Genomic DNA, 23873 nt, shown 5'->3' with positions numbered 1-23873 from the left:
CCATCCAGGACAAAGCAGCCCAACTGATTGGCACCACATCCACATTCACTCTCTTCACAACCGACAGAGTGGCAGCAGAGTGTACCATCTACAAGATACATCCACCTCAGACAGCACCTTCCAAACCCACAACCATCTAGAAACATGACCGCCTGGAAATTCCCTCCAAGTCATTCACCATCCTGATTTGGAAATTTATCGCCGTTCTTTTGCTGTCGCTGGAATCCTGGAACTCACTTCCTAACAGCACTGTGGGTGTACCTACATCTCAGGGACTGCAGCAGTTCAAGAAGGCAGTTCACCACCACCTGCTCGAGGGCAATTAAGGATGGACAATAAATGCTGGCCTAGCCAGTGACGCCCATGGTCCAAGAATAAAAAAAGCTAACAGAACTATGGTATTTCTATCGATCCACCAAAGAGGCAGCAGCCTCAAGAATAACCATTTTTAAGACCACATAAATCAAAAGAAAAATGCAACCACAAAACATCTCTCGCTTTTGAGCCATGGTACACAGTTTGAGTGCCTCTGTCATAACAACGAGAGAGAGATCAGTGAATAGCACTCGATCAAAACATTGTAGGTTCAAACCCCATTTGCAAAGACCTGAACACAAGCATAGTTTAGGCCTGTACTCTCTGGGATTTAGAAGAATGAGGGGAGATCAAATGGAGATATACAAGATGATAAAAGGTATGGATAAAGTAGACGTGGAGCGGATGCTTCCTCTTGTGGGGCATTCTAGGACGAGAGGTCATAGTCTTAGGATAAGGGGTAGAAAGTTTAAAGCAGTGTTGAGGAGAAACTACTTCTCCCAATGGTAGCACAGTGGTTAGCACTGCTGCTTCACAGCTCCAGGGTTCCGGGTTCGATTCCCGGCTTGGGTCACTGTCTGTGTGGAGTTTGCACATTCTCCTCGTGTCTGCATGGGTTTCCTCCGGGTGCTCCGGTTTCCTCCCACAGTCCAAAGATGTGCGGGTTAGGTTGATTGGCCAGGTTAAAAAAATTGCCCCTTAGAGTCCTGGGATGCGTAGGTTAGAGGGATTAGCGGGTAAAATATGTGGGGGTAGGGCCTGGGTGGGATTGTGGTCGGTGCAGACTCGATGGGCTGAATGGCCTCCTTCTGCACTGTAGGGTTTCTATGATTGTGAATCTGTGGAATTCGCTACCCCAAAGTGCGGTGGATGCTGGGACAGTGAGTAAATTTAAGGAGTTAGACAGATTTTTAATTGGTAACGGGTTGAAGGGTTATGGGGAGAAGGCAGGAAAATGGGGATGAGGAGCATATCAGCCATGATCGAATGGCGGAGCGGACTCGATGGGCCAAATGGCCTAATTCTGCTCCTATATCTTACGAACTTAAGATTCAGGCCGATTACCCTCCCAGGACAGTACAGCAGGAGTGCTGCACTGTCAGAGATGCTGTCAAACTGCCCTCTCAGGTGGATGTGAAAGATGTAAAAGGCACTACTTTGAAAACGGGAGAGCTCTCCCGTTTGCCCTGACCAATATTCACTGTACAGCCAGCATCACCAAAACAGCCAACCCGATTATTGTCTTATCGCTGTGAGACCTTGCTGTGTGTCTATTGGCTGGCTATATATTTTTTTTAATTCTTTCCTGAGGTGTAGCTTGTCACCGGCAAGGCCAGCATTTACCCCCCACCCCCCCCCCCCCCCCCCCCAACCCCATCAAGAAGGTGGCGATGAACTGCTTTCTTGAATGCAACTGAGTGGTTTGCCAGGCTCTTTCAGTGAAACTTTAAGCAGCAGCCACATTGCTGTGGATCTGGTATCAGAGTTATGCACAGACCAGGCAAAGATGGCAGGATTTCTTCCCTGAAGCACATTTACAGACCAGGTGGGCGTGTATGACAAACTGATAAATTCTTGCTCACCATTTTTGATATTAGCTTTCTGCTTCAGATTTATTTAATTAGTTGAATTTAAACTTTCCAGCTCCCCTGGTGGGATTTGAACTCATGTCTTCAGATTATTAGCCATGATGTGGAGATGCCGGCGTTGGACTGGGGTAAGCACAGTAAGAAGATTATTAGCCCAGGCTTCTGGATTACTAGCCCAGTAACATACCTCTCTGCAGCGCTTCCATTTATCGACCGACACGGCAACGCTGACTATATTCCCAAAGTACATTATTGGCTATAAATTGCTTTGGGACTGAGAATCACCACAGAATCCCTACAGTGCCAAAGAAGCATTTCAGCCCAGTGAGTCTGCACCGACTCTCTGACAGAGCATCTGTCCCACCCTATCCCTGTACATTTACCGTGGCCAATCCACCTAACCCACACATCTTGGGACACTAAGGAGCAATTTAGCCTCGCTAATCCACCCAACCTGCACATCTTTGGGAGGAAACCGGAGCACCTGGAGAAAACTCATACAGACACAGAGAGAACACACAGAATTCCCACACAGTCACCCATGGCCAGAATTGAAGCTGGGTCCCTGGTGCTGTGAGGCAGTGATGCTAAACATAGTGCCACCTCTGGACATCCCGAGGTCCAAGATAAATACCATCATTGCAAGCGCTGTCACCAAACTGAGACAAACTCACAAAGTTTTGATTTCTACCAGAGCTTCCTGCCTGGTGACTTTGACCTTCTGAAGATCCTCTCTCCGGACACTGTGACTTTTCCGTCTGGCAATGGCCTGCTCAGTCAGCTGTTCTTGGCAGCAATCCTGCAAATACCCAAGTACAGCAGGGGTGGAGATAAACACTGCAAACAGGATAAACCAGCCAGCTGCAGAGAAAACAAAACAAGACAATAAATGACCACTGAGTACAAACTGCAAAGGAAAAACTGCAGGGATGTTTACTGGTGGGATAGGGGGACATTTCCAGGCAACCTGTGTCAGCACCACGTAGATGGGTTAGATGAGGAGCCAAGCTTCCTCTTGTGCTCCATACAAGCATTTGCAGATCGGGTAGAGCACAGGTTACACGCACATGGCCCAATAAATGGGTAGAACCTCTGTCATTCTGATCGGATGCCCTGAACCTTGGAGAAAAGTCAGAAGCAGCCACTTCAGAGATTGTTCTGGAGCAGTGATGTGTAACCTCGGCTAGTGAGTGGGTCGGGTGAGTAGCTCTCCTTCATCTCAGTGGGCTGCAAGGTTAAAATCAGGCTTGTTCACTAACCACGGCCCTTGAGTAAGATTGAATACATTTAACATACGCTGAATATTTCATAACGAGTTATGGAAAATGCTTCATCATTCATATATTAATAAAACCTCAAGTGGTAAAAGCAAATAAATATTGAAGCACGATTGGATGCAGAGGGAGTGCACGGCTCGCACATGCAATCAGCGTCCATCTCACGACACGTGCCTTTGCTTCAGTTATACTGGTCGGAAAAATGGATGGAAACCAGCGGAACTCTAAACCCTGATGGGCACACGTGGCCCCGGGGTTGCAGTTTGCCCACCACTGCTCTGGAGGTTAGAATTTTGATCGATCTTCCGTCAAAGCCACAGCAGTAGGTCCCAATGTTCCTTTGCACGGAATAGCATCCTCTACTGCACCACTGTGATATTTTCAATTAACCAGAACAGACTGGGGTATTAACCAACTAAAAACCATAATAACAACACAAGAAATAGGAGCAGGAATAGGCCCTTCAGTCTACTCTGGCATTAACTAAGATCTGATCGTGGCTTCAACTTCTACTTTCCTCTTGACTTTGTAGATTGAAAAATCTGTCTAACTCAACCTTAAATATTCTGAAATGAGCCAGTCTCTACTGCTCTCTGCAGTTTAGAGAACTCCAAAGATTAATGACCCTCTAAGAGAAGAAACTCCTCTTCTCCACCTTAAATGGAAGACCCCTTTGGCACGATGGGCTGAATGGCCTTCTTGTCCACTGTAAAATTCTATGATTATGACATTATCAATTTAATGCCATGTTAATAGACATTCAAGTTAATTCACATTGGAATCTTACAGCCAGTACAGCAGACCCAGGGCCAACTGATCTGGGCAGGATTAGGACACCAGTCTAACAAGTAAAATGTCTGCATCCATCTGTAGAGACAGTGGTGTAGTGGACTAGCAATCCAGAAGCTCAGCTAATGTTCTGGCGAACATGGGTTCAAATCCCACCACAGAAGTTGGAATTAAAAAAGCTAGTCTCAGTATTAGTGACCATTGTTGACTGCTGTAAAAAGCCATCCAAAGGAAATCTACCACCCTTGCCTGATCTGGCCTACATGTGACTCCAGATCCACAGCAATGAGGTTAACTCTTAAAATGGCCTCTGAAATGGCTTAGAAAACCACTCAGTTCAAGGGCAATTAGGAACAGGCGATAAATGCTGGCCCAGCCAGTGAATGAATAGGAAAATTACTGAATAGGGAAAAAACATTTTTAAAAACTTGAATATTAACTATTCCAATCTTACCTTCAGTAAGCATCAGGAATAACACGTTGAGTGTGACACAACACAACATGGAGCATTTGGGTGCCTTCCACCTGCAAAACAGTAAGCTTGATTTAATAATTCTGGCAGCACGCAGCTAAAATCCTTTAGCCCAGATTAACAAGACCCTTAGTAACATGCTAACTTCAGAGGACATGTAGACTGTAGCTGCCTGTTCGAGAATGGGAGCTGCAGTTTCATTGAAGCAAAGTTGGAAACATATAGCTTATCAAATCATAGATACAAACAGCGCAGGAGGCGGCTATTTGGCCCATCGTTCCTGTGATGGCTCGCTGAATTAGCTATCTGATTGGTCCCACTCCCCTCCTCTTTCCCCGTAACTCGGCAAATTTCTCCTCGGAGCACCTATCCAAATTCTTTTTGAAACTTACTAACGAATCTGCTTCCACCATCTTTTCAAGCAGTGTATTCCAGATCATAGCTCACTGCATAAAATAAAAATCCTCATCTTCCCCCTCGAGTTCTTTCGCTAATTACCTTAAACCTTTGCGGGCGGCACGGTGGCACAGTGGTTAGTACTGCTGCCTCAGCGCCAGGGACCCGGGTTCGATTCCCGGCTTGGGTCACTGCCTGTGTGGAGTTTGCACGTCCTCCCCGTGTCTGCGTGGGTTTCCTCCGGGTGCTCCGGTTTCCTCCCACAGTCTGAAAGATGTGCTGGTTAGGTGCATTGACCCGAACAGGCGCCAGAGTGTGGAATGTCATAGTAACTTCATCGCAGTGTGAATGTAAGCCTTACTTGTAACCAATAAATAAACTATTAAAAAAAAGTGCCCTCTGGTTACCAGCCTTCCTGCCGCTGGAAACTGCTTCCCCATATTTAAACTTAACCAGAACCCCTTCATAATTTTAAACATCTCTCTGAAAACTTCTCTCAACCTTCACTGCTCCCAAAAAGATGTGGGATCAGTCAGGGTTCCAGATCGTCATCCTGTGATTCCACAGTAGAAACTGCATTGATGGGGATATCTGGCTGGAAGATGGGAGAAAACTTTACCGCAGATATGTCACTTTCAACTAAAAGGACTTTGCTCATCAAATAAACTTTTAAAATAGAAAAATATTCGAGTCATCCAGTGCCTTGTTCTGGTCACGCTACCTTAACTGTCTCTTGACGTTCTTTCTGCACAATATAGGTCTTCAAACTTTAAATGTCATAAAATACTATAAATGCAAAATTAATATTTGGGGTAACACCAAGATGGGGAAAATGTATTTATATCTATTACAGCTGAATATTAAAATTGGACTATTCCTTCTCGCAAAAAACGTATTTACTGATGATATCTCTGGAATGTACTTTACTCACACAAACCATTCAGATTAATTTAGGAAGGGAAGGAACATAGAGTACAATAGACTTATGGGGCAGGATTTTGAGGCCTCATTCGACCAGAGACCACAAAATCCCACCGGAGGTCAATGGACCTTCCCTGGGGGGGGCACGGGAGCACAGTGGTTAGCACTGCTGCCTCACAGCGCCAGGGACCCAGGTTCGATTCCTGGCTTGGGTCACTGTCTGTGTGGAGTTTGCACTTTCTCCCCGTATCAGAGTGGGTTTCCTCTGGGTGCTCCGGTTTCCTCCAACAATCCAAAGACGTGCAGGTTAGGTGCATTGGCCTTGCTAAATTCTTCCGCAGTGTACCCGAACAAGCACCAGAGTATGGTGACTAGGGGATTTTCACAGTAACTTCATTGCAGTATGAACATATGCCTACTTGTGACAAATAGATAAACTTTACACTGTCCGCCCCTCGCCCGCTCCAATTCCCGTGGCGGGCGGGGCAGTAGCATTCCAGTGATTATCTTGTCCATCAACCCTAAAGGCGCTGGATCAGGTTATACCAGTAAATGTGCATTCATGCCATAAGTGTAGCGTCAGCAGAAAGTGGCAACGGGTAAATGTAGAGATTCCTAATTATGCAGCAAGTTATGATTCGGAATACGCTGCCTGAAAGGGTGGTGGAAGCACATTCAATAGTAACTTCCTAAAAGGGATTGAATATATAATTGAAAAAAAAATCTGCAAGGGAAAGAACAAGGAAGTGGGACTATTTGGATTGGTCTTTCAAAGAGCCAGCACAGACATGATGGGTCAAATGGTCTCCTTCTGTGCTGCATGATAAATATAGTATATTTATATACATAGTATAAATAAATATATATATATTTATACTATATATAGTATATATTTATACTATACACTGCATAGTATAAATGCAGTGTTAATCTGGAATCTGATCTAATCTAACTCTACAAAGTGAAGCTGGATTGTCTGGTCAGACCCCTTTCAAGTTAGTTTGGACTGTGACATTGGACTAACATTCTGCAAGTTTTACCTCAACATTTAAAGGTCTAAAACAAAATGAGTTTGAGGCAGTCCAAAACCCATTCAAGCTAAGTGGAAAGATATAAAACAAATTTATTGGTAATTCTGAAATAACCAACTCTCATTGGAAGGGCAGCATTGGACAAATCCTTTCAAATTGAGTGGCAAGCTGTAAAATGAGGAAATTCTGTAGCAGGCTTCACCTTGTGAGCCCAAAGTTTTTGTGTTACTCTCAACAAATGGGAGGTAGAGAAGCAATTCAAGCGAGTGAAGCCAGGTAAAATGTGTGGCCCAGATCTGATCAGCAGAAAGATTCTTAAGGAATGTGCTCATCAGGTGGTAGTTCTTGTCCCTCCAGTCTTTGTTTGGCATGCATACTGCTCCTTGCTGTTGGAAATCAGCCACCATCGTCCCAATTGCCCAGAAATCACATCCTATATTGCGAAGGGGATAGAATATAAAAGCAGGGATGTCTTGATGCACCTGTACAGGGCATTGGTGAGGCCGCAGCTGGAATACTGTGTGCAGTATTGGTCCCCTTATATGAGGAAGGATATATTGGCATTGGAGGGAGTGCAGAGAAGGTTCACCAGGTTGATACCGGAGATGAGGGGTTTGGATTATGAGGAGAGGCTGAGGAGATTGGGTTTGTACTCGTTGGAGTTTAGAAGGATGAGGGAGGATCTTATGGAGACTTATAAGATAATGCGGGGGCTGGATAGGGTGGAGGCGGAGAGATTCTTTCCACTTAGTAAGGAAGTTAAAACTAGAGGACACAGCCTCAAAATAAAGGGGGGTCGGTTTAAGACAGAGTTGAGGAGGAACTTCTTCTCCCAGAGGGTGGTGAATCTCTGGAATTCTCTGCCCACTGAGGTGGTGGAGGCTACCTCGCTGAATATGTTTAAAGCGCGGATGGATGGATTCCTGATCGGTAAGGGAATTAAGGGTTATGGGGATCAGGCGGGTAAGTGGTACTGATCCACGTCAGATCAGCCATGATCTTATTGAATGGCGGGGCAGGCTCGAGGGGCTAGATGGCCTCCTCCTGCTCCTATTTCTTATGTTCTTATGTTCTTATGTTGAGCTGAATGAAGTGTTTTTTTTAAAGTTATTCTCTCATGGGATGGCGTTTCGCTGCCAAGGTCAACCATATTGCTGTGGTTCTGGAGTCACATGTAGGACAGATCAGATAAAGATGGCAAACTTCCTTCCCTAAAGAACATTATTTTAAGCACATAGTGTCAAAGTGTTTTTTTAGATCCTCTTGTTCCACATACTGATCAGTTATAGTTTGCTTATCAACCTCATAAGTTAGCGGATGACGCTGTTCTGGTCTTGGTCCATCAACGGCACAGATAGATTAGGCAACTATGCTCACAGTATCTTTGTTGATATCTCTTCAGCTTTTAATACCATGCAACTACTCAAGCTTATTGAAGAATGCAAAAACCTTGATATCAATCCTACTCTCAGACTATGGATTGGTGATGTCCTTCATAACAGGACCCAATTGGCGTTGGTCTCCAGGATTTACTCGGAGTCCATGTTAACAATACTGGGTCTCTTCAGAAGGGGTTGTGAACTGTCACCTTTACTTTTCATCCTCCATACAAATGGCTGTCGGTCAGAATACATAACAATCCCGAAATATGCTGATGACATGGTACACGAGAGTCTCATAAGGAACAACAAAATAAACGATAGGAACTCAATGGAGAAGTTGGCAACATGGTGCGATAACAATTCTCTTAAACTCAACAAAAACAAGAGAAAAGAACCAATTATGAACTTTAAGAAAAAGCCAGTTAATGATATTGGTCCTGTCAACATTCATTATGTGGACATTTTTGTATTAGCGAGAAGCATCTCGGTGTCAAAGTAGATGATAAGTTGAATTGGAGAGAACAGTGTACAAACGTGGTGGCTAAAAAACATAGTTATACTACCTCAGCAAATTAAAATCCTCTTGAGTAGATCCTACAACCGTGAAACTCTTCGAGATGCATGTGATTGAGAGCATTATCCTTTTTGATTTCTCGCCTGATATTGTTGTCTTAAAAAAGCAAGCTCTTTAAGGGTACAGAGATTATTGAGCCAGGCAGGAAGGGTGCTTGATCAGCAGACCTTTCTGGATCAAATGTTGCTCTCAAAAGAACTTGGATGAAAGTAAAGGTAGTCATGAACAATGGGGCATTGAGTACAAGAGTTGGGAAATCATGTCGCAGCTATGTAAAACCTTCATTAGCCACATTTGGAATACTGTGAGCTGTTCTGGTCACTAGAAGGACGTGGAAGGTTTGGAGAGAGTGCAAGGAAGGTTCACCAGGATGTCAAAGAGTCATAGAGGTTTACTGCATGGAAACAAGCCCTTTGGCCCAACTTGTCCATGCCGCCTTTTTGTTTTTTAAAACCCCGAAACTAACCCCAATTGCCCGCATTTGGCCCATATCCCTCTGTATCCATTGTACCCATCTAACTATCTAAATGCTTATTAAAAGACAAAATTGTACCTGCCTCTACTACTACCTCTGGCAGCTTGTTCCAGACACTCACCACCCTCTGTGTGAAAAAATTGCCCCTCTGGACACTTTTGTATCTCTCCCCTCTCACCTTAAACCTATGCCCTCTAGTTTCAGACTCCCCTACCTTTGGGAAAAGATATTGACTATCGAGCTGATCTGTGCCCCTCATTATTTTATAGACCTCTATAAGATCACCCCTCAGCCTCCTACGCTCCAGAGAAAAAAGTCCCAGTCTATCCAGCCTCTCCTTATAACTCAATCCACCAAGTCCCAGTAGCATCCTAGTAAATCTTTTCTGCACTCTTTCTAGTTTAATAATATCCTTTCTATAATAGGGTGACCAGAATTGCACACAGTATTCCAAATGTGGCCTTACCAATGTCTTGTACAACTTCAACAAGACGTCCCAACTCCTGTATTCAATGTTCTGACTGATGAAACCAAGCATGCCAAATGCTTTCTTCACCATCTGTCCACCTGTGACTCCACGTTCAAGGAGCTATGAACATGTACCCCTAGATCTCTTTGTTCTGTAACTCTCCCCAACGCCCTACCATTAACTGAGTAAGTCCTGCCCTGGTTCAATCTACCAAAATGCATCACCTCGCATTTCTCTAAATTAAACTCCATCTGCCATTCGTCAGCCCACTGACCCAATTGATCAAGATCCCATTGCAATTGGAGATAACTTTCTTCACTGTTCACTATGCCACCAATCTTGGTGTCATCTGCAAACTTACTAACCATGCCTCCTATATTCTCATCCAAATCATTAATATAAATGACAAATAACAGTGGGCCCAGCACTGATCCCTGAGGCACACCACCGGTCACAGGCCTCCAATTTGAAAAACAATTCTCTACAACCACCCTCTGGCTTCTGTCAAGAAGCCAATTTTGTATTGATTTAGATACCTCGTCCTGGATCCCGTGAGATTTAACCTTATGCAACAACCGACCATCCGGCACCTTGTCAAAGGCCTTGCTAGAGTCCATGCAGACAACATCAACTGCACTGCCCTCATCTACCTTCTTGGTTACCCCTTCAAAAAATTCAATCAAATTTGTGAGACACGATTTTCCACTCACAAAGCCATGCTGACTGTCCCTAATCAGTCCTTGCATCTCTAAATGCCTGTAGATCCTGTCTCTCAAAATACCTTCCAACAATTTACCCACCACAGATGAGACACTCACTCGCCTGTAGTTCCCAGGTTTTTCCCTGCAGCCCTTTTTAAACAAAGGCACAACATTTGCCACTGTCCAATCTTCAGGCACCTCACCCGTGACTATCAATGATTCAAATATCTTGGCTAGGGGACCCGCAATTTCCTCCCTAGCCTCCCACAATGCCCTGGGATACACTTCATCAAGTCCCGGGGATTTATCTACCTTGATGCGTTTTAAGACTTCCAGCACCTCCTTCTCTGTAATATGTACACTCCTCTCAAGACATCACTATTTATTTCCCCAAGTTCCCTAACATCCATGTTTCTCTCAACAGTAAATACTGATGAGAAATATTCATTTAGGATCTTGCCCATCTCTTGCGGATCCGCACATAGATGTCCTTGTTGATCCTTAAGAGGCCCTACTCTCTCCCTTGTTACTCTTTTGCCCATTATGTATTTGTAGAAGCTCTTTGGATTCTCCTTTGCCTTATCTGCCAAAACAATCTCGTGTCCCCTTTTTCCCCTCCTGATTTCTCTCTTAACTCTACTCCTACACCCCCTATATTCTTCAAGGAATTCACTTGATCCCAGCTGCCTATGCATGTCATGTGCCTCTTTCTTCTTCTTGACCAGGGCCTCAATATCCTGAGTCATCCAAGGTTCCCTACTTCTGCCAGCCTTGCCCTTCACTCTAAGAGGAATGTGTTTACCCTGAACCCTGCTTAACACACTTTTGAAAGCGTGCCACTTACCAGACGTCCCTTTGCCTTCCCACAGACTCCCCCAATTCACTTTTGAAAGTTCCTGCCTGATACCATCAAAATTGGCCTTGCCCCAATTTAGAATTTTAACTTTTGGGCCAGACCTATTATTCTCCATAGCTATCTTAAAACCAATAGAATTATGGTCACTGGTCCCAAAGTGATCCCTCACTAACACTTCTGTCACCTGCCCTTCCTTATTTCCCAAGAGGTGGTCAAGTTTTGCCCCCTCTCTAGTCGGGCCATCCACATACTGAATGAGAAATTCCTCCCGAATACACTCAACAAATTTCTCTCCATCCAACCCTCTAATACTATGGCTGTCCCAGTCAATGTTGGGAAAGTTAAAATCTCCGACTATTACCATCCTATTTTTCTTGGAGCTATCTGTAATCTCCTTACACATTTGCTCCTCAATTTCCCGCCGACTATTTGGGGGCCTATAGTACAACCCTATCAAAGTGATTTCCCACTTCTTATTTCTCAGTTCTACTCATATAGATTCAGTGGCCGAACCCTCGGATATATCCCCTCTCAGTACAGCCGTGATGCTTTCCCTAATCAAAAGTGCAACTCCCCCTCCTCTCTTACCTCCTGTTCTATCTTTCCTATAGATGTTGTCTGGTCTCGAGGGTGTTGACTATAGGAGAGGTTGAATAAACTAGGATTGTTTTCACTGGAAAGATGGAGGCTGAGGGGAGACCTGATAGAGGTCTACAAAATTATGCATCGACAGGGTGGATGTTCAGAGGCTTTTTCCAAGGGTGGAAGTGTCAATTACAAGGGGGCACAGGTTCAAGGTGAGAGGGGAAAAATTTAAGTGAGATGTGCGGGGTGACGTTTTCCACGCAGAGAGTGATGGGTGCCTGGAACGCGCTGCCAGAGGAGGTGGTGGAAGCAGGCACATTAACAACATTTAAGGGACATCTTGATGGGTACATGAATAGGGAGGGAATAGAGGGATATGGATTGAGTAAAGGCAGACGGTTTTTTTTAAAAGTTTAGTTAGGGCATCATGATTGACATGGGCTTAGAGGACCGCCTGTTCCTGTGCTGTAATATTTTTTGTTCTTTGCAATGACCCTTTGGTTCAGTATCATTGCTGTTGCGTTCAGGGAAAAGGCTACATTCCCTCAGATGAGGAAAAAGCAGTACCTGAACTTGTTTGTACCCTTCTCTTTGTGGGAGATAGATGTATGAACAAAGGACAAAGAAAATTACGGCACAGGAACAGGCCCTTCAGCCCTCCAAGCCTGCACCGACCATGCTGCCCAACTGAACTAAAACCCCCTATCCTTCCGGGACCATATCCCTCTATTCCCATCCTATTCATGTATTTGTCTAGACGCCCCTTAAAAGTCACTATTGTATCTGCTTCCACGACCTCCCCCGGCAACGATCATGGCCAAGGATATGCATGCAAGGGTGGGACTCACTGACTGATTGTTTTAATACATTGGAATAGTTTTGAATACATATTTCACTGAAGTTAGATCTGTGTGATGGGGTAATTTTATTTTTATTGTTGTTACTCATTTATATGTATTTTTTTTTAACCAAACACGCAATGTACAAGGAATGAGGACAATAAAGTGAAACGGATTGAGTGATTATTATGCCCCAAATTATTTATTAACTAGAATTGCCCTACCAGAAGTTGAATTTATAAATCCAGAGGGTTTTAGGCTAGTCATGAATAGAAATTACCAGACTCCTTGCCTTGACTGAAGTTTGCAAAATACCAAGGGGAGCTGATAGAGAGACTATTGACACTGGTCAGGGAGCCTAGGACCAGGAGACAGATCTTTCAGCAGTAAACATTTATGTGCAAAAGGTGGCAGAAGTTGATTTGATTTGATTTATTATTGTCACATGTATTAGCATAGAGTGAAAAGTATTGTTTCTTGCGCGTTATACAGACAAAACATACCGTTCACTGAGAAGGAAACGAAAGAGTGCAGAATGTATTACAGTCATAGCGAGGGTATAGAGAAAGATCAACTTAATGCAAGATCAGTCCATTCAAAAGTCTGACGGCAGCAGGGAAGAAGCTGTTCTTGAGTCGGTTGGTACAAAAAAGTTCAGGTACTGCTTTTTCCTCATCTGAGGGAATGTAGCCTTTTCCCTGAACCCAACAGCAGTGATACTGAACCAAAGGGTCATTGCAAAGAACAAAATAAAGTACAGCACAGGAACAGGCAGTCCTCTAAGCCCATGCCAATCATGATGCCCTAACTAAACTTAAAAAAAACCTTCTGCCTTTACTCGATCCATATCCCTCTATTCCCTCCCTATTCATGTACCCATCAAGATGTCTCTTAAATGTTGCTAATGTGCCTGCTTCCACCACCTCCTCTGGCAGCGCGTTCCAGGCACCCACCACTCTCTCTGTGACCTCAGACTTTTGTATCTTTTTCCCGACGGAAGGTGGTGGAAGACGGAATGTTTGGGGTGTGTTGGGTCCTTAATTATGCTGGCTGCTTTGCCGAGGCAGTGGAAAGTGTTGACAGAGTCAATGAATGGCAGGCTGGTTTGCGTGATGGATTGGGCTACATTCACAACCTTTTGTAGTTCCTTGCAGTCTTGGGCAGAGCAGGAGCCATACCAAGCTGTGATACAACCAGAAAAAATGCTTTCTATGGTGCATCTGTAAAAGTTGGAGAGAGTCAGAGCCGACATGCCAAATTTCCTTAGTCTTCTGAGAAAGTAGAGGCGCTGGTGGGCTTTCTTAACTATAGTACTAGGAATGCTTCTGTTCTGCAAACACCAGTTGATGCTAAGTCAATTGGTAATTTTAAATACAAGATTGATCAATTTTTGTGAACCAAAAGTATTAACGTTTATGGGCCAATGGCGGAAAGTTCCCCAGTTTCTTTCCAGTAGCTCTGCCTTAGTGCCCCACTGACAACCAAGCCAGCAGGAGACCACGGCATTATATTGAAGAAAAGTGGTCAAATGTGAAGACACTTTTGAGGGATTTCATAGAACCCCTACAGTACAGAAGGAGGCCATTTGGCCCATCGAGTCTTGTACAACCACAATCTCACCCAGGCCCTATTCCCGTTAACCCACATATTTACCCTGCTAATCCCCTGACACTAGGGTCCGTTTTGCATGACCGATCAACCTAACCCGCACATATTTGAACTGTGGGAGGAAACCGGAACACCCGGAGGAAACCCACGCAGAGACGGGGAGAATGTGCAGACTCCACACAGACAATGACCCAAGGCTGGAATTGAACCCGAGTCCCTGACGCTGTGAGGCAGCAGTGCTAACCACTGTGCCACCGTGCCGCACTTAAATCTAGAGAAGACTTTTGAACAAGATGATTACAGATAAAGAGAGACTATTCGGCCCATCTTAACTCATCCATCCAACTGCAGATTGTCCCATAAAATTGATAAGATTCTTGTTTGTCAAGGGTATTCCGGGTTACAGAATGGTGTAAAGGTACAGATCAACTATGACCTAGGGGGACTAGCAGAAGAGATTTGAAAGGACTAAGTGGCCTCCTCCTGCTGCTGCACTTCCTCAATCCCTCTCCCACCCACTGATAATATCCAACTGAATGACATGCCCTGGTAATTTATTTCAAAACTTGCCTCTGAGTAAAAACTGTCTGCCCAACTTCCCTTGTAACTCCTGACTTCCTAATTTTTAAAACTTCTCAGCCCTGGAATTTAAAAGCTGAACTATGTATTTGTAAGTGTGACCAACTCCACCAACAGAAACTCGACTCAACCAGTTACTCCACTGTGCTTCCCCTGATAGAAGTTTAACAACACCAGGTTAAAGTCCAACAGGTTTATTTGGTAGCAAAAGCCACACAAGCTTTCGGAGCCTTCTTCAGGTGAGTGGGAATTCTGTTCACAAACAGGGCATATAAAGACACAAACTCAATTTACATGAATAATGGTTGGAATGCGAATACTTGCAGCTAATCAAGTCTTTAAGATACAAACAATGTGAGTGGAGAGAGCATCAAGACAGGCTAAAGAGATGTGTATTGTCTCCAGACAGGACAGCCAGTGAGACTCTGCAGGTCCAGGCAAGCTGTGGAGATTACAAATAGTGTGACACGAACCCAATTGTTTGCATCTTAAAGACTTGATTAGCTGTAAGTATTCGCATTCCAACCATTATTCATGTAAATTGAGTTTGTGTCTTTATATGCCCTGTTTGTGAACAGAATTCCTACTCACCTGAAGAAGGGGCTTAAGGCTCCGAAAGCTTGTGTGGCTTTTGCTACCAAATAAACCTGTTGGACTTTGACCTGGTGTTGTTAAACTTCTTACTGTGTTTACCCCAGTCCAACGGCGGCATCTCCACATCATGACTTCCCCTGATGATTAGCTGATTCAGCCAGTGAGTCGCTGAATGCTGCTTATACACCAGCACAGTTCCTGATTCTCTCCCCAATCTTAAGCAACATTTTTTAAAAATGTTTTACTCCAGTCTTAAAGTTCCAAAGCCAATGCTCAGAGTGGACCGGGCAAACCCAAATCCATTCCTTGCTTGCTCCAAAAACCAAATCCAAAATCCAATTCAAGGTCCCCATAAGAGAGACAAACAAGGTCTATAAAATAATGAGGGGCACAGATCAGCCAGATAGTCAACAGCTTTTCCCAAAGGTAGGGGAGACTAAAACTAGAGGGCATAGGTTTAAGGTGAGAGGAGAGAGATACAAAAGGGTCCAGAGGGACAATTTCATACAGAGAGTAGTGTGTCTAGAACAAGCTGCCAGAGGTAGTAGTAAAGGCGGGTACAATTTTGTCTTTTAAAAAGCATTTAGTTACATGGGTAAGATGGGTATAGAGGGATTTGGGCCAAACGCGGGCAATTGGGACAAGCTTAGTGGTTAAAAAAAGGAGGCATGGTACATTGGGGAAACTATGCAGACGCTGCGACAACGGATGAATGAACACCGCTCAACAATCACCAGGCAAGACTGTTCTCTTCCTGTTGGGGAGCACTTCAGCGGTCACGGGCATTCGGCCTCTGATATTCGGGTAAGCGTTCTCCAAGGCGGCCTTCGCGACACACGACAGCGCAGAGTCGCTGAGCAGAAACTGATAGCCAAGTTCCGCACACACGAGGACGGCCTCAACCGGGATATTGGGTTCATGTCACACTATTTGTAACCCCCACAGTTGCGTGGAACTGCAGAGTTTCACTGGCTGTCTTGTCTGGAGACAATACACATCTTTTTAGCCTGTCTTGATGCTCTCTCCGCTCACATTGTTTTGTTTCTTAAAGACTTGATTAGTTGTAAGTATTCGCATTCCAACCATTATTCATGTAAATTGAGTCTGTGTCTTTATATGCTCTGTTTGTGAACAGAATTCCCACTCACCTGAAGAAGGGGCTTAGAGCTCCGAAAGCTTGTGTAGCTTTTGCTACCAAATAAACCTGTTGGACTTTAACCTGGTGTTGTTAAACTTCTTACTAAAAAAAGGACGGCATGGACAAGTTGGACTGAAGGGCCTGTTTCCCTGCTGTAAACCTCTATGACTCTATCCAAGATGACAAGATAAGGCATTGCACCCCATTTTGGGCTTGATCTTAGCCCAAAGGCTGAAGCAACATGGGTAAGCAGTGATGGGCCATGGGGATATCGCAATGGAAAGAAATAGGGTCTTAAATCAAGTGCACCAAAGGACTTTCATTACTAAGCTGAGGCTAACTGTTACTGGCCTATTTAAAAAGGCAGAGGAATAACTGAGTACATGAATGTTGATTACATGGAATTTGCAGGTCAGAAAAGTGAAAGTGAATCTGCTCCTGTTGGGAATAAAGGGAAAAGAATTGCCTTTCAAGAACACATTTCATAACCATAAGCAGTGGAAGCTCAGTCATTGAGTATGTTCAAGGCAGAGATTGATAGATTGCTACATCTTAAAGATATCAAGCAATTTGGGGACAGTGTGGAAAAATTGTGCTGAGGTAAAAGATTAGCTATGTTCTAGTTGAATAGCGGAGCAGGCCAACTCCTGATCCTACTTTATCTGTTTCCAAGGACGGGTGTTGAGCAGGACACTAGCATAACATCACATTCTTCTGTGAACAGAAATTTGGAAACGTCAATGTGTTCTGAAGCGGGTGAATGAGGCATCGGTTCAAGGTTTCATCTAGTGGCCAGCACCAGTGTACCGCCATGGTAAACCAGAGCATCGTCTCAAACTTCATAACCTCTGACAAAGCCAAGGAGCACACAAACACTAGACAAATTTAACTTTATTTATTAGTGTCACAAGTAAGCTTACATTAACACTGCAATGAGGTTACTGTGAAAATCCCCTAGTCGTCACACTCTGGCGCCTGTTCGGGTACACTGAGGGAGTATTTAGTATGGCCAATGCACCTAATCAGTACGTCTTTCAGACTGTGGGAGGAAACCAGAGCACCCGGAGGAAACTCATGCAGACACAGGGAGAACATGCAAATTCCGCACAGTGACCCAAACCAGGAATCAAACCCGGGTCCCTGGCACTGTGAGGCAGCAGTGCTAACCACTGTGCCACTATGATGTGAAACTTTGCTCTGTTCATTACTGTCCACTTACAGGAATGGACCCATCATTCACCAAGTCGAAAAGAAACTTCCTCACTGATAAAAGTCATATGAAGGTACAGTCAACAACAGATGTCCCTGTCAGCAACGCTCAAGTGCGCATAACCTGACCAGTTTGGAGTCAATGGCATCTAATGTTAGGTTAATGCCTAGAGATACCCAGCCAACAAAATTAAACATGGGATTTTGGAATACCACCTTTCTTGGATATCCAATACCCTCAGCATCACCCTCTAATGTGCCATGTCACCACCCTGTGAATCAAAAAGTACAATGCTTCCTCTCAGCTGAGCAGGCATGAATCAGGAACGCATGATGCAGGAAACAAATAGGTCAGACCGCACACCAACAACAAGCACTTTTATGATACACGCATGAACAGCTGCACAATGCAACTAGTCAGCCATGTCGATCAAATAAACTCCAATAACTTTCATTTCTATAGAACCTTTAATGTCATAAAACATCCCAAGGCCCTTCACAGAGGCATTATAAAACAAAATTAGACAGCAAGTTGCAAAAGCACGGTAGCACAGTGGTTAGCACTGCTGCCTCACAGCGCCAGTTCAATTCCCAGCTTGGGTCACTGCCTGTGCGGAGTCTGCATGTTCTCCCCATGTCTACGTGGGTTTCCTCCGTGTGCTCCAGTTTCCTCCCATAGTCCAAAAGCCATGCTGGTTAGGTGCATTGCCCATGCTAAATTCTCCCTCGGTGTACCCGACCAGGCGCCGGAGTGTGGCGATTAGGGGATTTTCACAGTAATTTCAATGCAGTGTTGATGTAAGCCTACTTGTGACACTAATAAATAAACTTTAAACTATATTAGGTCAATTGACCAAAGCCTTGTTGAAAGAGGTATGCTTCAAAGAGTGCCTTGAAGAAAGAAAGTGAGATACAGAGGTGGAGATGTCTACAGAGGATATTTCACAGCTTAGGGCTTAAGAAACTGTAAGTGCGACACCAATGCTGGAAAGATTAAGATTGGGGTTGCTCAAGAGACCAGCGTTGGATAAGCCCTGAAACAGATTAGAGCGAGGGAAGGATTTGAAAACAAAGATGAGAATTATAAAATCATGATGTCGCTCAATGGAAGCCAACGTAGGTCAACATGCAGGGAGATGTTAGGCGAACAGGACTTGCTGAGTTAGGACAGAGAAGGTCGAGGGATCATCGCTATCGAGTCTCACTCAAGTCGGTCACTCTGTGAAAGTGCTTTTCACAAAAGTCTGAGGTCATGTACCAACCGACTCAAAAACAGCTTCTTCCCTGCTGCCATCAGGCTTTTGAATGGACCTACCTTGCATTAAGTTGATCTTTCTCTACACCCTAGCTATGACTGTAACACTACATTCTGCACTCTCTCCTTTCCTTCTCTATGAACGGTATGCTTTGTCTGTATTGCGCGCAAGAAACAATACTTTTCACTGTATGCTAATACATGTGACAATAATAAATCAAAATTTTCTGACGTTTTTAGAGGGAAGGGGAGGGGCAGGAACAGAAATAGTTCAATTCCCGTGGCCAGCCGCACTCTCACAGGTTGTGGAACAGACCAAACTTCATCAGCACGACTGACAACATAGTCCTGACCAGGTTATAATTTACCCATCAAAACTGAGCTATGGAAAAACTCTCCAACTGGGTGTTCACCGGACAATCACAAACTATATCGCAAGTTGCACAATTCATTTCAGGAAATGCCTTTTGTAAATTCTTACCAGAACATTGAGCTATTTGTAAGTATTGAATGAATGTCATTAATTATTTTACCATAAATTTCAGAAGGACAAAACAATGAGAAATAGGAGGAGTATGCCACTTGCCCTCTCGAGCCTGCTCAAACATTCAACAAGATCACAGCTGATTTTTCTTTCTCAGTTCCACCTTTCTGCAGTATTACTATGTCCCCTAATTCTCTTTGTACCCCTAAAATCTATTGATCTCAAGTCTTAAACATTCTCAAGGGCTGCGAATCCACAGCTCCCTGGGTACAGAATTCCAGAGATATACAACCCTTTAGGTGAAGAAACTTTTCCTCATCTCATCCCTAAATCATAGAAATCATAGAATCCTACAGGACAGAAGGAGGCCATTCAGCTCATCGAATCTGCACCGACCACAATCCCACCAGGCCCTATCCCCGTATCCCCATGCATTTACTCTAGCTAGTCCCCCTGACACCAAGGGCAATTTAGCATGGCCAATCAACCTAACCAAACATCTTTGGACTGTGGGAGGAAACCGGAGTACCTGGGGGAAATCCACGCAGACATAGGGAGAACGTGCAAACTCCACACAGATAGTGACCCAAGCCGGGAATCGAACCTGGTCCCTGGCGCTGTGGGGCAGCAGTGCTAACCACTGTGCCATCGTGCCGTCCTTCATTAAGGGTTAACCCCCTTCTTCTGAAACTGTGACCATGTGTTCCAGATTCCCCAGCTATCGGGAACTTTTATTCCAATACTGTAGTATTTTTCTGCAATTGAATCACCAGTATAAAATATACCATAATCGAGACTGGGATAGGGGTGTTTCCCAGCATTTAACATATTAATTTATTGTCCACTGTCCTTCTGCAGTTTCTGGTGACTTTGAATATTTGTTTATCTAGCATGTTTCACATCTTCAAGAAAATTTAAAGTGCTTTAAGCTCATGGTGCTCCTTTGGAATGCACAGTGATGACCAGGCTGCACATGTGCTAGCTAGCACATTTGGTTCAAACGCCTCATGCAACACCACCTCGCACTCTCAGCAGCTAAATCCTCTTACTACTTCAGAATCCAAATCCTCTTACCATTCCAGGACAAGGACAAGTGGCTTATAAATCACACTGAACAAATTTAATCATGCAATTCTGACATCATAAACAAGCAGAGTTCTGTACAGACCAACAGCACCCCTAGGTTACATGGAAGCCCTAGAGATACACATGAAAATGGACACTAAATATTTGCACTATACAGAGCAATAGCACCAATCATGCTGTGATCCATTTAGCAGTTAGCTGTACACGGCAGTGAGATCAAAACAGGCAAGGCTACTCTGATTCTCAACAAGAGAACCTTTAGCCCATTTCATTCAGCCTTCCAAAGTAACAAACTCACCATCACCTATTACATGCATAAGCACCCAACAGTCATGTAAATGCATCAAGCATTGGGGTGCCAGCCTGAACTTGGTGGGTAGCACTCCCACCTTTAACGCAGGTGACCAAGCACATCATAGAATCCCTACAGTGCAGAAGGAGGCCATTCGGCCCTTCGAGTCTGCACCGACCACAATCCCATCCAGGCCCTACCCCCACATATTGACCCGCTAATCCCTCTAACCTACGCATCCCAGGACTCTAAGGGGCAATTTTTAACCTGGCCAATCAACCTAACGCGCACATCTTTGGACTGTGGGAGGAAACCGGAGCACCCGGAGGAAACCCACGCAGACACGGGGAGAATGGCGGCACGGTAGCACAGTGGTTAGCACTGCTGCTTCACAGCTCCAGGGTCCCAGGTTCGGTTCCCGGCTCGGGTCACTGTCTGTGCGGAGTTTGCACATTCTCCTCGTGTCTGCGTGGGTTTTCTCCGGGTGCTCCGGTTTCCTCCCACAGTCCAAAGATGTGCGGGTTAGGTTGATTGGCCAGGTTTAAAAATTGCCCCTTAGAGTCCAGAGATGCGTAGGTTAGAGGGATTAGCGGGTAAAATATGTGGGGGTAGGGCCTGGGTGGGATTGTGGTCGGTGCAGACTCGATGGGCCGAATGGCCTCCTTCTGCACTGTAGGGTTTCTATAATGTGCAAACTCCACACAGACAGTGACCCGAGCCGGGAATCGAACCCGGGACCCTGGAGCTGTGAAGCAGCAGTGCTAACCACTGCGCCGCCGTGCCAAGTCTCACTTGGAAAAGACTGGAAACACAAAATCCAGGCTGAGTCTCCAGTGCAGTACTGAAAGAATGTTGCACCGAGTGGAGGTGCCACCTTTCAGACATGGTGTTAAACCAAGGTCCCACCTGCCCTCTCAGGTGGATGTAGGAGATCCCATTGCACTCTTCAAAGAAGAGCGTCTTTCGGTGTCCTGGGTCAATATTTATCCCGCAGCCAACATCAGAGAGAAAACAAATTATTTGGTGATTAGCCTATTATTGCTTGTGGAACCTCATTATGCCCAAATTGGCTGCAATATAGTCACAGTGAATTTAAATCAAAAGTACATCACTGGCTGTAAAACAATCCTCAGGAATTGTGAATACCATAAGACCATAAGACCATAAGACATAGGAGCGGAAGTAAGGCCATTCGGCCCATCGAGTCCACTCCACCATTCAATCATGGTTGATTTCAACTCCATTTACCCGCTCTCTCCCCATAGCCCTTAATTCCTCGAGAAATCAAGAATATAAGACCATAAGACATAGGAGCTCTTTCCATCCTGCCAACCAGTTCTAAATATTGATCACCCTTTTCTTCTCAAAAACAAAAGGCGCTTCCACATCAAACATGCTTCCAGTCACCTCTTATACTTTATAATCCTTGAACAAATTCAAAAATTAAGTGGCTTGCCAAAGACACCAATTTAAAGAATCCGTAGAGATGAACGATACAGAAGTCGTGGATATATGTAGTATAAACAAATGAAAGATGCTTTAAAAAAAATTGCCAGCCATTAAGCTATACATCTTACTCTGGAATATACTATGATACAATAACAAAAAGCTGCTCAATTTGATTCTCGTGATGACAGATCAGATTCACAATTCCCAAGTCAAACCTGTTGACAGTCAAGTATGCTCCTCAAAGTTAGCGGAAAGTTTAACTGGGTTCAAGATGCTCGACAAACTATTTTCTGCTAGCTAACAAAACACATTGTTGAAAGATGTCAACAAACAACTCATGGTCATGTCTGGCCTTTTCCCCTAATCCTACACACACACACACACACACACACATACACAAGAAACCGTTCCCTTTAATTAACTGAAGAAAAACCCACCATACAGTAAATAACAAAAATTCATCACATTAAAAACAGGTTAAATATATATATATATTTTTAAAACCATAAATAAACACACCTGATTAAGTACTTCACCATCTCCCAGAAGTCGTACAGGGGCTCTGCGAAGAGCTCCAGCCTCTTAAAGGCCACCACCAGGCTCAGGAGGTCGAAGGTCTGGGGGGGTTTGGGTCTGGGCCTGAGCTCCAGCGTGGGGTTGGTCTCTGTCTCGGGGAGGGGGCTGCTGGCACTGAGGGGGGAGCTGCTGGTGCAGCTGGCAGTAGTGGTGGTGTTGGTGAGGGTGATGGGGGGGCTCCCAGCAGAGTTCCTCCTCTCCCCCCCACCCTCTGCTGCCCCTGCAGCCTCCCAGGGAGGAGGGGTGACTCCCAGAGCAGGCTGCATAGCTCCAAATAAATCTAATCTCTATTATTCCAGAGCAGATAGAGCCAGGGTTCATGTATCAGGGCAGGTAAAGGCAGCAGCAGTGTGGGTGGGGTGGGATGGGACTGAGGTGTTGGGGATGCTCTGTGCAGACAATGAGGGGGGAGGGGAGAGGGGGGATGGCAGGGGTCAGGGGGCGGCTGCGGGGGTCAGGGGGTCACGGCGTTGCTAGGAGACGGGCTCGGTGGCCGCCATGCTGCTGTCGGACGCTCCGGTAAGTCCCGTCCTCAGTCTCCCGGTGCCGGCGAACCTCCTGATGACGCCTCTCCCTCCTGCTCCTGCTCCTCCTCCTCTTCTCCCACTCCTACTCCTCTCTCACCGGCAATGGCCGCCCCGGAAACACAGGCGAGGCTAATCGAGCTCCGATCCCTCGCCCCTCTCTCTCTCTCAGGGTCGATCTCTGGCGGCTCGATGTGCGCAGGCGCAGAGGCGGTCGCCCCGCCCCCTCCTCCCTCACACGCAACGAAGCGGCCGGGCAGTTGCCAACTCTGCCTGGCTGAATTCCGGGAGCTGTCATCACTGCACCAGCACCCCCCCCCCCCCCCCTTCCCCATCACCCCCCCCTCCCCATCACCCCTCTGGAATATTAGACACCATTTACAAATGGCTTCCAAGGATTTTTAGAAA

At 45.1% G+C, this 23873-nt stretch overlaps 1 protein-coding gene across 2 annotated transcripts in view; it reads right to left on the bottom strand.

Moving 5' to 3' along the window:
• Window positions 1-23582, bottom strand: part of zfyve27 (zinc finger, FYVE domain containing 27) — a 202218-nt gene extending 178636 nt beyond the window's left edge. For both annotated transcript variants that reach the window (XM_078223097.1, XM_078223098.1), the window contains exons 1-3: window positions 22885-23582; window positions 4425-4495; window positions 2579-2765 (exon numbers count right to left, since the gene is read on the bottom strand). In XM_078223097.1, the coding sequence (XP_078079223.1) occupies window positions 2579-2765; window positions 4425-4495; window positions 22885-23207 (581 nt within the window). In that variant the 5' untranslated portion in view covers window positions 23208-23582. The remainder of the gene's footprint in view (window positions 1-2578; window positions 2766-4424; window positions 4496-22884) is intronic.
• Between the last annotated feature and the right edge of the window lie 291 nt (window positions 23583-23873).

This window comes from Mustelus asterias, chromosome 11, assembly GCF_964213995.1.
Source record: "Mustelus asterias chromosome 11, sMusAst1.hap1.1, whole genome shotgun sequence".
In the NCBI taxonomy this organism is placed as follows: domain Eukaryota; kingdom Metazoa; phylum Chordata; class Chondrichthyes; order Carcharhiniformes; family Triakidae; genus Mustelus; species Mustelus asterias.
The sequence above is the reverse complement of the archived record's forward strand: the minus strand, read 5'-3'. Positions and strand labels throughout refer to the sequence as shown.